Source organism: Typopeltis vanoorti, chromosome 2 (genome assembly GCF_054136105.1).
Source record: "Typopeltis vanoorti isolate ZY-2024b chromosome 2, IOZ_Tvanoo_1.0, whole genome shotgun sequence".
Classification (NCBI taxonomy): domain Eukaryota; kingdom Metazoa; phylum Arthropoda; class Arachnida; order Uropygi; family Thelyphonidae; genus Typopeltis; species Typopeltis vanoorti.
The window spans coordinates 90,709,579-90,723,669 of NC_143550.1; the positions used below are offsets into that span (position 1 = coordinate 90,709,579).

The window sequence follows — 14,091 nt, forward strand, 5'->3', positions numbered from 1 at the left end:
TTGCTGTATTTCAATTTATTTTTACACACCACTCATCTCAAAAATTTGGCACTGGTTATCTGGAGCACATAAAATTTGCTCCTCTTAAGTCTCTCTTGAACAGGAATTGGAAACTATCAAATAAATAATGCTATTAAACATTATAATTTAAGAACTACACAAATTTCCTGACAGTTTCTCTCAGCATTCTCCAAGAGAGGAAGAAGTCTGTAGAACTTCCTAATATCAAAGATATTGCTGAACATGGGACAAAGATTTTGAAGAAATTCCAATCTCTCAACACCTTCAAACCCATCAACCAAATCTGCAATCTGTTACAGTCTTCAAAAGATAGACTGTCATCTTTGCTGATACCTGGTGTTTACCAAGTTCCATGTTCTTGTAACATAGCTTATTGTGGTCAAATGGAAATATGTCAGAAATGTATTTCAGAACTATATTAGTATTATTATTCAGGCCTCCATGGAGTCAAAAGACTCATCGTGGGAGGTCCTTTCTAAGAAACAAATCTATCAAGACTCATCGAGGGAGGTCCCTTCTAGGAAACACAAAGTCTATCATACTACTCCTTAAACGCATTGACCATTCTCGCTCTCACTACTCCATCAGGCAATGCATTCCATGGTTCAGCCACCCTCCACGCAAAGAAACCACTCCTCACCCTCTTTCTCACAGTTACCTTTCGTAACTTCCAGGGATGGTCCCTTGTCATGACTCCTTCCCGCTGTTCAACCAAGCGAAAGAACTCCCCAGTGTCAACCCTGTAACCACCTCTCAAAATATCTAGAAATATCTAGCTTATCAAACCTCATAAATCTATTCTGGCTCAAATTGGAACTGACAATACCAGCCATGGGATAATACCAAACTTATGCATAATTCTAGTAAAAGTGCTGAAGCCTTACTCCAACGATCTAACTTAAATTGTAATGACTTTGTATTTCAAAAGTTTTGGATGTAGCAGTAACTGTGAAATCCATTAAGAAATTTTAAATATACATGTGACCACAGCTGTAAGATGTTTTAATTAAATATACTGAATTATACAAAAATATTTCAGCATGGAGAATGGTATTTTTTTATGTGCATTTGTGAGGAAGCCAGGTAAATACGACACTATTAGGATCTAAAATAGATGTGTGTATGTAACCATAATCTGGGGTAGGAGACTTAGAAATATACAATTACTGATAACAATTTCCCATATTCTGGGCATAGATAATCTGTCATTAAAGTTGAAGGAAAAGGACCTCAGCACTCTTTAAAAAGATGTTCAAAAATTTGTGGGGGCGCTATTGTACAGTAATAATAAGCTTCATCCCAGAAGATCCTTCAAGTAGTAGCAACTGGTTTCAGCTTGTTCAGATCAGATATATGCTTAAGTGACAGAACGGTCTGTATGACGAGTAAATTAACAACTTGCAATTACATGGAAATAAATGGATTTCAGGTAGCAGTAAAGGTTGTCTTCTGTCCTTAGAAGATCACAATAAGGAGTTGAGTTGATTCATAGGTTTAAACATGGTTGAAAGATGAAATTTCTTAAGAATACGAGAAAAATGTTCACAAATACCTCTGATATAAGGGATGGTAATTCTGTTGATAATTGCTTCTTGCATAAGGAGGAGAGAAACAGCTGATGATTCTCTCAATAATTTCTGGGTTGTAGTCATTGAGAGAGGTGGTTTGTTTAATAATAAAAATTTCTTTCTGAAGCATTTCAGAAAGAAATTTTTACTATTAGAAACTATTTTATATAAAAATTATTAGAAACTATTTTACTATTAGAAATTTTGGGCTCTCGATATCAGGCAATTTAATACCATATTTCTGTGATAAGTGATGTTTGTAGTAGACCAAAGTGGATAAGGAGTCATCTATTTATGGCTTTCTCATGATTGCACATGAAAAAAAAAAATAAAAAATATTCTCCAAGTGCCTACAGTGTTGCTGTTTGAATTTCCCAATTTTATTTGTTATACTGATGTGTTGTTAAAGATACTTAATATGAAATATTTGTATAATTTAATGCAGTTAAATAAAATTTCTTAGCACTGTGTTCACATGTATTTTTTACGTTCCAAAAATTTTCCAAACATTTAAGCAAGTTTTTTTTCAGTTGGTTAGACTAAATTATATATTTAGTTTAATCCTATATCCAAGTGTAAGAAAAGAAGGTTTGCGCCTGCAGTATCTTCAGGACTGGAATAAAAAACTTCACATCACATTATGGGAAGAGTCACTATCCAGACCAGTTTCGACCTTTATTGAGGTCTCTTCAGTGGGAGCCAGATCCAGAGGTGATACCAAGGTTGAAGCAACGCAGAAGTCATATTTACCTATACGAGATGGCAAAAGGTGTCGTACCTTATTATTAAATTACTCTGGATTAGAGAAAGATGTTGGAAGTTTTAAAGGATTAAACTAAATATATAATTTATAGTCTAACCAAGTGAAAAAAAACTTCCAACATCTTTCTCTAATTCAGAGTAATTTAATAATAAGGTGCGACACATTTTGTCAACTTGTATAGGTAAATATGACTTCTGCATTGCTTCAACCTTGATATCAGCAGGTTTGGATGATTACTTGCCTTGATGAAGAACTTTTCTGCTGAATCTGGGAGTTTCCAAACCCACTGATGAAACAAGCTTCGGACTACAATGAAAGCAGAATATTACAAATATAAAAGACCCAAATCAATCTTATGCTCAGCTGAATGTAGGTAATCTCAATGAACACTCCATTCAAAGAATCTCCCTCACAGACAAAGGGGAATATGAAAAGCATTAGTGCTTCACCCATCAAACCTGCAATGTTTTACGTTCTGCCTTGGTATGGATCCCACTGAAGAGACCCCAATAAAGGTCAAAACCAGTCTGGGTAGTGACCCTTCCCATAATGCATAGCATTATACATGTCTGCAAGGAGATGTGCTTTGCATTATGGGATATTAAGGCAAGTGATGTGAAGTTTTGTCTACCTTTTCCACAAGTTTCCCCAGTCCTGAAGATACTTCAGGTGCAAACCTTGTTTGCTTACACTTGGATAAAGGATTAAACTAAATATATAGTTTGAAAATTATTATCCTCAACTGCATGAAATATTTTACAACACACACACACACCTCAATAGTGTTTTATCCTGGCTACTATGTTAAAGGATTCTATGAATTTTTCTGTTCTTTTGTATCTAAATTTTCATTATTGTTCTTCAACCTATACTTATGTTTTATATGTGAAATGAAATATTTCTGATTAATGATTTTTTTTTTTTTTTACAGTGACATACTTGTTTTATATAGATATTCTACTATCAAATACCGTAGGATTACAATAGTTGAAGTGGAAAAGTCCAGGATGGTTCTTGCTAACAAATTTTGTCATAATGTTACTTTCAATGAGCAATTTCTGCCAATGTACAGTTAACTATAGCAAACTATTCATGTGGTACTATGAATAGTTTTTATGTTAAAAGAAATTTACTATAACACTGCATCTATAAGGATCTCTTTGGTCAGTATTTTGTAATAGTGATTTCCAAGATAAGAGTTGAATTGTAATATGGTGTTTCTGTTACCTATCACTGCATTCATCAATTATATTTTATGGCTGGCTTACTAAACAACAGAACCAACTTAAACAGGTGAAAAATCATTCAAAATAAATATCTCAAACTCTTATTAAAAAGTATTGATATTTGTATCCTTTCTTAATAATCCTGCTGAAAATCAAACTGGGAACCAATTACTTAGTTAATAATATCAATTAACCAAATACTGCAGTCATTCACTTTCTGGAAACTACAGTCGTGTTCACAATGCCAAAATGTGCAGCAAATAAACTCTGAATGAACAGCTGAAATATGGAGCTAATGAAATATGATAAACAGTAAAGTTATGAAGTCTGTTTAAGCTCAGGTTATTTACATGCATGTTCAAGTTTAAATAAATACATCAACAAAACATCTAATTTCCTTCTCTTAGATCCCTCTACAAATAGCATGTGATTTCTATAAATGCAAGAAATCTGCTTAAAATATATTCTCAAAAATCATCTTATTAAATAAATTAATAAATTAGTATCAATTTAAATCAGGACTATCTAACCCTAACATGTAAATATTATTATTATTATTACGTGACACCTCCAGGGAGTCCAAAGACTCGTTGAGGGAGGACACCTACTTTACAACTCTGTCTCCACCTCTCAATCTCTACCACCACCATCTACACTAATGTCATCTGCTGCCCACCACCCCCACTAGTATTTTCACAAACATCCATGCCCACAGCAGGAATCGAACCCACAGCCTTTTGGCTGGAGAGCAGATACGCTAACCACTTGAACAACCAGGCCAATATTAGAGCCATATTCCACCCCCCCACACACACACACATCCTTGAGCCAGTGACCGATTTTAGAAAGACAGTTTAAGCTGAGTACTATTTAAAATTTAAGAGTACTGGTGAAAGTCCATTCATATTCTATTTTTTTTTTTTTTTGCCTTGTGAACTGATACATTCAGGTTAGTATATGGGTAGGTTTCATTGCACAAGTTAGAAAACGATGATAGAGTAAATTATGGTCTGAGAGACCATATCATGGACAAACTTGACTTAAATAGACATACATCAATGCTTTACTACTTAGTGACATAACATCACTTCACTAGAAATTATCCATTGGATAAAACTGGAAAAATAATTTCATTTCATGATAGCATGGCAAAGGGTAATAATAGTATACTAAAAGCAAATTGTGTTATTTTTTATGATATATTTAGAGAGGGGGGGGGGATAAGGAAAATTTATCAAATTAAGTTATAAGTAACATTTATTCCATTGCAAATCTGTCTAAATAAAACAGTGAAATTATTCAGAAAAGATGAATGGCGAATAAAATTTATTGAACCCTGTAATGTTAAAGATCATGATACATTTACAATTGATGGTTTTAAATTACATGCAATTAAATAAAATATAACAAATTTTCATAATGAAAGGCTATTTTTTTTAGCTCCATGAGTGTAGTGTCTTAAGTGAGCAAACTCTACATGTTCATGTCATTACATAAAATACTGTAGCTTGATAAATTACCTTGGGCTATTTCTCTGAACTTCTCTTCTGCATTTTTTTCTTTATTTTTATCAGGATGGTATTTCATTGCTAGTTTTCTGAATGCCTTTTTAATTTCTCTGTCTGAACACCCTTGTCTCACACCAAGGATTTCATAATAATCTTTTCCAAGTCTTCCTAAGGCATCATCAATAATGTGAGCAAGAAGATATATACTACTAACTGCAAATACTCTTAACAGCTGCATCGTTGCTTGGAAACTCTAAACCACTGAAAGTAAAAATAAAATTTAATGACAAATTATCATTCACTAAAAATTAGAACATTTGCTCATTATATATATATATATATAAAATCTGTTAAGTGTAGCATGCTTATGGATTATGAGTTATAATTGAATGTGGTGTGGAGAGTGGTATGGAATTTGTGGATGTGTGGAATGAGTTCGATGGGCGAAAGGACTTATATAAGATGGATTGGTTACATTTGAATGGGGTTGGTGTACGGAGGCTTGAAAAAGTGTTGATGAATGATGTGGAAGTGGATGTACAGACTCAGGGAAACTAGATTAATAAAGGTTGGGGGGGGAGTAGATATGCAGACTTTAGGGAGGCAGTCGAGTGTATGAATGAGTATAATATGCCCGAGCGAGTACGAAGGACAACAAATCAGAATGGGATAGTTAGTATGAGGCATCAAAGTAGAGATGGGACTAATGGGCTTCTGCAATTCATGCAAACTAATGCTAGGAGTATTAGGAACAATAAGGAAGAGTTTTTGGCCTTGGGCATTAGTGAAACACTTCCAGGCCACAGGCTGTTGGCATTAGTGAAACATGGCTTACAGAATATGATAAAGCTAGTTGGATTGAATTCGACGGGTATAGCGTGTTCAGGAGTGACAGGGAGAATAAAAAGGGGAGGAGTGTTATTGACGATAGCTGATGAGTTGCAGCCAAGGAGTATAAAAGTTGAACTGCAGGATAGAGAAAAAAGCACATTTGAGGCTGTTTGGTGTGAGATAGAATCTAGCAGAACAAAATATACAATTGGGTGCTGCTATAGACCAGGTGATGGAATAGATAGTGGGGATAGTATGCATAGGCAAATAGAAGAAATGAGTGGAAGAAGGGTAATTATTATGGGTGATTTCAATTTATCGTAACAGTGACTGGAGAGAGGAGAGGGCACATGGGAGGAAGGAATTGGATTTTATGTGGTTATTAAGGGACAACTATCTGCGGCAGCATGTAGTGGAAAATACCAGGGGGCAGAGAGTGCTTGACCTAGTAATTGCAACTGAGAATGTGGCTGTAACGAACATGACCATGTTGCCACCAATTGGTGAGAGTGACCATAAGGTCATGACTTGGGAGGTGGCTAAAAGAATGGAATTTACAATTAAGACAGGGTACATGTGGAATTACCGGGCTGGTAAGTATGACAAGCTTAGGTGTGTGCTTGGCTCAGTGCCATGGCATGTAAAACTGCAAGGGCTGGATGTTGATACTGCATGGGAGGTGGTTAAGAAGTGTTTGCAGGAGGCAATGGTTGACTGTATACCAAGAGTCCGAATAATAATACAAGTAGGAGTTAAATGGATGAATAACACTATTAAGCTTGGGCTGCAAAAAAAGAAACAATTGTGGAGGGAATTTAAGGAGAAAGGTGACCAGCAGGTGCAGGAACAGTATAAAGCTCAGGCCAGGATGGTAACAAGGGTGGTAAGAAAAGCAAAAGCGGATTACGAAAGAAAATTGGCCATGCAGGCTAAAGAGAATCCCAAACAGTTTTTTCAATATGTTGCAAGTAAAAGGAAAAATGTTCATGGTAAAATGATCTTAAAAAATGCTGAGGGTAGGGAGGTAACCGAATCAGTCGATATAGTGGAATTACTGAGCGAGCACTTTGCAAGAGTATATCATCCAGGTGGTGACATTGCAGGAATGGAAGAACCAACAGCTTATATTGGAATTGTGATGAATGAAGTAGAGGTAACTAGTCTATTACAGTACTTCAATGTCAATACATCTGTGGGATTGGATGGTATACCAGCTCGTGTTGTATGTGAAGCGGCTAAAGAATTGTCAGTGCCCTTGACCATTTTGTTTAATTTGAGCCTCGGTTCTGGGCCAGTCCCAAGGGGGTGGAAAGAGGGGAAAATAGTTCCGCTACATAAAGGTAGTTCCAAGGCTGCTGTTGAAAATTACCGGCCAATCAGCATAACAGGAATCATTATCAAGGTCTGGGAGAAAATAGTCGAGGAAAATACAAGATTGGTTATAAGAAAATGGGATACTGTATCGGGGACAGCATGGTTTTATGAAGGTAGGTCATGCCTCAGTAACTTGCTCATATATTATAACACAGTGACGGCTGAACTGGATAAAGGTAATGGGTTTACAGTGATTCTACTGGACCTTGCTAAGGCCTTTGACAGGATACCACATGGAATTCTAATCAGTAAATTGCAGCATATGGGGATGGATAGGAGGGTGGTTGATGGAGAGATACCAGAGAGGGGTTTATTCAGGAGTAGAGTCCACAAGACTGCCTGTGACTAGTGGTGTGCCACAAGGATCTGTTCTTGGACCACTGCTGTTTAATTTGTTCATTAATGATATAGGAAAGGATCTGAGAGGAACAGTTCATTTGTTTGCGGATGATGCAAAGTTGGGTAGGACAATAGTGAATGCAGATGACGTCAAAATTTTGCAAGATGATTTGGATAGATTGGAGGTCTGGGCTAAGGAGAATGGATGTCAATTTAATGTGGCAAAATGTAAGGTTATAGATTTTGGGGTGAAAAGATTAGCAGCAGTTTACTACGTTGGTGGAACTGTACTCCAGGAAATTGACGAGGCACGAGATTTAGGAGTGTTTTTGGATAAGGAGTTGAAGTTTAGGGGGCACATTGCAAAAGTGGCTAAATCAGCTCATCAAATCACTTGGTTGCTGAAGAATACGTTGACAAGCAGGTTATTGTTCCTCTGTATCGAGCCTTGATAAGACCCCATCTCGACTACTGTGCCCAGCTTTGGTCACCTAGGTTTCTTCTTGATGGGGAGGAGGTGGAGAGGATCCAGAGGCGAGTGACCAAGATGATAGCAGGTCTGTAGAATGAACCTTATGAGAACAAGTTGAGGATTTGTGGGTTGCAAAAATTGGTTGATAGGTGGAGGAGGGGAGATATGATTGAGACATTCAAATTACTGAAGGGTTTCTATAAAATTAATTCAGAAGATATTTTTGAGAACAGGGCTGGTTGTGGGAAGACTAGGGGACATCCATGGAAAATGGGCAAAAGTGTGGTTAGTAAAGGTGTTAGAGCTGGGTTCTTTACTTTTAGAGTGGTGAATGAGTGGAATGTGCTCCCAGAGTCTGTGGTGGATGCTGTGACAGTGTATGAGTTTAAGGCGAGGTATGATAGATACTGTATGAATGTCGAATAGTTGTGATGAATATGATTTGGGGCCTCCCTCGATGAGTCTAATGACTCCCTGGAATTGCCCATAATAATAATTGAATGTGAGTGGTAGTGGACAAAAGATCATGGAAGTGAAGCTGACAGTATGGTTGAGTGCTTGAATAGTAGGACAGCAGGTGAAAGTGGCACTGAGTTAGTGATGTTGAGTGGTAAGACAACAGACATGCAAGGTAGTGAAAATGCAGATGTAAATGGAAGTGAGAAAATAATTGAAGAGATGAAAGCAGAGTTGGTAAAGATGAAGCAAGAGGTTAAACGTATGAGGAATGAACTGAGGAGAATTACAGATTTGCATGGAAATATGAGGAAGAAGAAGACAAAAGATTTGAAAGAAATCGCAAATGATTTGAGAATAGCAATGTATGGTTATGCTTAGACGTGTGATGAATGGAAAGATACACAAGATTTGTTTTCAAGAGGTAGAATGAGCACAGCGATTGAAGCATTGGATAAGTGAAGTATGTGAGCAAAAGAATTGGTAGTACTAGTTGGTACAAATGATTTGACTGGTAACAAGGAGAACGTAAGGATGGATGTCATGAGAATGAAAAATAATAGTGTGGTAGATAAGGTAGCCAGTGGGTTGCTCAGATATGATGATGAATTGAGAAAGCAAACGATGATTATGAATGGCTGCTAGCAGAGTTATGTTAGGAGAAAGAAAGTCATTTTGTGAATGTGTGTGGGGTGAATTTCAGGGACAGATAGAGTTGTATAAAAGAGACGGGCTATATTTAAATAGATTTGGTGTGAGTCAGTTGGAGAAACTGCTGCTGCAAGAGAAAAGGACTGAAGTCAATGGAAGACCTGAAAAAGAAGAGTGTTGTGGAAGAGCAGGAGAGTTTGCGAATGAAGGGAAGTGAGCAGAACCAGTAAAGAGAATGGGAGAAAGAACAGACTGTGGACAGAGAGACACTGCATGATAAGTGTGGATTATGATTTCAGGAGTAGTTGTGTGAGTGCACAAGAAATTATTAAGATAGTTGGAGATGTGGGGGTGACATTTAGGTCTGGGGAGGGGTAATATCAGTGATGATAGGAAATGGATGGGTGGTGTGGAGGAGTCATAACTGAGAAGTGGGGTCAGTAGGACTTATTATGGAAACAGAAATGAGCTAGTGTGTGTTTACAAATGCTAGAAGTATTCGAAACAAGGGGAATGAAATTATATCATTGATAGTCAGTTTGCCCCAAAAGTTGTTGGAATAAGTGAGACATGGTTGAATGAAGATGACATTCTTACACGATAGAGATATGTAGTCTTTCGTGAAGACAGACAAGGCAAAAAAGGAAGGAGAAGTGCTATTGATGATTGCAGAGGAGTTGTGCCCATCTAGGGTGGAGATGCAAGGAGCAAATAGTGACTGGTTTTGAAGCAGTATGGCATGAAGTAGAGATGGACAGGATGAAAGCTTTAGTATGTTGTTGCTATAGACCTGGTGATGTGGAAGTCAGTGAGAATGAAATGTATAAGCAAATTGGTCTGGCTAATAAGAAAAGGATGATCATTATGGGCAATTTTAATTAGTGATAAAGACTGGAATGAAACAAAATGTAACAGAATGGTATGTAACAGAAGCTAACCCATGGATCAAGGGTCTTGGATTTGATCATCTTATTGGAAGATATTGTAAAATGAAGTGTCACATCTTCCTCCAATTGGTGAAAGTGACCATGAAGTGATCACTTGGGTGGTGGCCAGCCATATCAGGACTTTTGTGAGAAAGGGTTATATGTGGAACTATAAGGTGCAGACAATTATGACAAATTCAGGAGGTTGCTTGCAACAATATCATATAATGAGGAATGGGAAGGAAATCAATGCTGCTTAGTCCCTACTTAGGAACTATCTGACAGAGGCAATGACTGAGTGAATTCCAAAGGTCGGGAGATTAAATAATGTAGGCATAAAATGGATGACTGAAGAGGTTAAGCATGCAGTCCGAAAGAAAGCATTGTGAAGGAGCACAAGATGAGTGGCAAAAATCAGTTGCACGAGGAGTACAATCTAGCAAGGAAGGTAACTCAGTAAGGATAGCAAAAGTGCAGTATGAGCAGCAGTTAACAAATGAGGCTAAAAGAAATCCTAGGGTGTGTTCTATTTTTCTTTCTATGTAGCCAGTAGAAGGAAGGATTATGGGAGGATGATAAACACTGAGTAGGTGTTAAATGAGCATTTCATAAATCCATTCTTATGATTGTAACATAATACAGAACTTAAGAAAAGAGAGAATAGAATACTCCACCACTGTATTTGCATTTCCTCTCCTGCCAAAAAATGCTATACCCTGCTACTTCTATTCTTGTCAGTATATCATCTTCCATCAACCATGTCTAATTGATTCTTGGACAGGCTGAGACTATCAGCCCCCACCAATTCATCTCAGATTCCAGATACTCCTGGCATTGGTATAAAGAATCTTTAATGCATTGTCACAGTTTCCATACCTATTATTACTCCCTCCAGACTCCACTGGATTCTGCATTACATCATATATTCCCCTTTCTCCCTAGCGACTATTCCATAAGAGGCACCTGTTACCATCCATCTTGATAATTTGAGTTTCCCTGCAACTTCAAAGGTTCACTCTCCAACCAGCTCACTACTCTATTGTCCAACCTCATCTGTTCCAATTTAATTACTATTTTGTCATGTGGCAATTTATCAAAAGTCTTTGCAAAATCTAAATATACTAGTAAATATGCATCCTCCCTTGTCCAATGTATTCATCACCTTGTTATAATAAGTAAACAGATTGCTAAAACATGATCTTCTTTCCACTACAGAGAATTCTACTGCTGTCTACCCAGTTCTGAATTCTTGTCCTCAACTAGCTTGGCCTCTAATTCGAATACTAACAAACTATACTTAAATATTATGTTAAATTCCCCAAGTGCAAAACTATCCACAGACTATACATTCTATCTAACTTAGATATAATAGCCCTATAAAAAAAGATACTCTTTTCTTCTTCTTCTTTACCTTGCGGTGTCAAGAGTTTCCTATGCATTAAAATATAAAATAGATACTCTAATATATCAAATACTTTAGATACACTAAATACTCTGAAAATCTTATTTGAGTATTTAGTGTCTTTATAACATATTTCTTTTGTGATATTTTAATATTAAATACAGGTGTAAAATGGCGCCAATAATTATTTTTTTTTATTATTATTATTCCAAGCAACTCCAAGGAGTCTACAGACTCATCGAGGGAGGCCCTAACATCATGTCAAGAACAACTATTCGACATTCACACAGTATCTATCATACCTCGCCTTGAACTCATTCATGAACCCACAACAGACTCTGGCAGCTTATTCCACTCATTCACCACTCTCCAAGTAAAAAACCTAGCTCTAACACCGCTGCTAACCACATTCTTGCCCAGCTTCCATGTATGGCTCCTAGTCCTCCCCCCACCAGTCCTATTCTCAAAAATGTCTTCTGGATTAATCTTATAGAAACCCTTCAGTAATTTGAATGTCTCAATCATATCACCCCTTTTCCGCCTATCGACCAATTTTTGCAACCCACAAATCTTCAACTTGTTGTCATAAGGTTCATTCCATAGACCTGCTATCATCTTGGTCACGTCTCTGGATCCTCTCCACCTCCTCCCCATCAAGAAGAAACCCTGGCACCCATATCTGGGCACAGTAGTCTAGATGGGGTCTTATCAAGGCTCGATACAGAGGAACAATAACTTGTTTGTCTCTGCTTATTAAAGTATTTTTCAGAAGCCATGTGATTTGATGAGCTGATTTAGCCACTTTTGCAATGTGCCCCTAAACTTCAATTCCCTATCCACCAACACTCCCAAATCCCTGGCCTCATCAATCTCCTGGAGTACGGTTCCACCAATGTGATATACTGCTGCTATTCTTTTCACCCCAAAATGTATAACCTTACACTTTGCCACATTAAATTGACATCCATTTTCCCTAGCCCAGTCCTCCAAACTATCCAAATCATCCTGTGCACTCACAATTGCTCTACCCAACTTTGCATCAACAAACAAGTGAACACTTCCTCTCAGATCCTTTCCTATATCATTGATGAACAAATTGAAAAGTAGTGGTTCAAGAACAGAGCCCTGCGGCACACCACTAGTCACAAGCCGTCTTTTGGACTCAACTCCTGAATAAATCACTCTCTGGTATCTCTCCATCAACCACCCTCCTATCCATCTCACCAACCCTATATCCATCCCCATCTGCTCCAGTTTACCGATTAGAGTTCCATGTGTATCCTGTCAAAGGCCTTTGCAAGGTCCAGTAGAATCACTGTAAACCCATTACCCTTATCCAGTTCAGCCATCACTGTGTTATAAAATGTGAGCAAGTTACTGAGGCATGATCTACTCTTCACAAAAGGGTAGATCATGAAATGAAATGCTAACAATAACAATGAAGTATTGAACAAGAAGGTATTCTCCACTAAAGACTATATTAAAGAGGATATTGAAATAACTTAACCTCCAAGATTGCTAGGCTAAGCAGATTAGTAGTCTACATGGAAGCTGGGCAAGAATGTGGTTAGCACGGGTGTTAGAGCTAGGTTTTTTACTTGGAGAGTAGTGAATGAGTGGAATAAGCTGCCAGAGTCTGTTGTGGGTGCTACGACCGTGAATGAGTTCAAGGTGAGGTATGATAGATACGTGTGAATGTCGAATAGTTGTTCTTGACATGATGTTAGGGCCTCCCTCGATGAGTCTGTAGACTCCTTGGAGTTGCCCGGAATAATAATAATTAGTCAGACGACGAGGAAACTACAGAAAGTCGAGTGGCATTTAGAGGAACACAGGGGAAATAAAAAAAAATTTAGCAGCAAAATGGAAAACAAAGCACAGAATCAGGTAAGTAAAGTCGTTTATAAAAAAGAATGATGTTATTTGGTATAGTGACTACCATAAAATATGGCATTGATGAGCAGATTATAATGTCAACTTTCCAGGTGCAAAAATTAAAAATAAAATGCAAGCAATTCAAAAACAGGAAAGAAAAGTAAAGAAAATCATAACTGTAATATGCATTAATGACTTAACTAATGATAAGTTCAGTACGAGAGAGAGGACATTAAAAGGTTTTTGGAAGAGGCAAGAGTGAAGGGTGAGAAAGTGAAAATAAGTATATTATCTTGATATGATAAAAATGAATTAATAAGAAGAGCTATAATGGCAAATGATTTGATGCATAGGCTGTGTAGAAAGAATGGATTCATGGAGTGAGTTTGAGGGTAAGATTGAATTTGTATAAGAGGGAGAGCTTACACTTGAATGCATTTGGTATCAAGAGTCTTGAAAAATTATTAATTCATATAAGACCTAACAAAGAGTTAGGAAAACTGAATTCTGATGGGAAGAATCTTGAGAATCTGTGTGAAAGAGCGACAATGTTAGGTAACTGTGTTAATTATGGGAATGGTTATTATTATGGAAATGATTATGAAAAAGAGAAAACGATTCTGTGTTCGTCCAGTTCTGACCTATCAAGCATGTGTAACAAAGTCTGCATAAGTAACGA

At 37.2% G+C, this 14,091-nt stretch overlaps 1 protein-coding gene and 1 long non-coding RNA gene across 4 annotated transcripts in view; one reads left to right on the top strand and one right to left on the bottom strand.

Moving 5' to 3' along the window:
* Nucleotides 1-3,637, top strand: part of LOC150109244 (uncharacterized) — a 56,774-nt gene extending 53,137 nt beyond the window's left edge. Inside the window, exon 3 of the long non-coding RNA XR_016549614.1 lies at nucleotides 3,284-3,637. This is a non-coding gene — a long non-coding RNA (uncharacterized LOC150109244). The remainder of the gene's footprint in view (nucleotides 1-3,283) is intronic.
* Nucleotides 1-14,091, bottom strand: part of LOC150109245 (dnaJ homolog subfamily B member 9-like) — a 35,928-nt gene that overhangs the window by 18,014 nt on the left and 3,823 nt on the right. For all 3 annotated transcript variants that reach the window (XM_090406667.1, XM_090406660.1, XM_090406675.1), the window contains exon 2: nucleotides 5,099-5,347. In XM_090406667.1, the coding sequence (XP_090262793.1) occupies nucleotides 5,099-5,324 (226 nt within the window). In that variant the 5' untranslated portion in view covers nucleotides 5,325-5,347. The remainder of the gene's footprint in view (nucleotides 1-5,098; nucleotides 5,348-14,091) is intronic.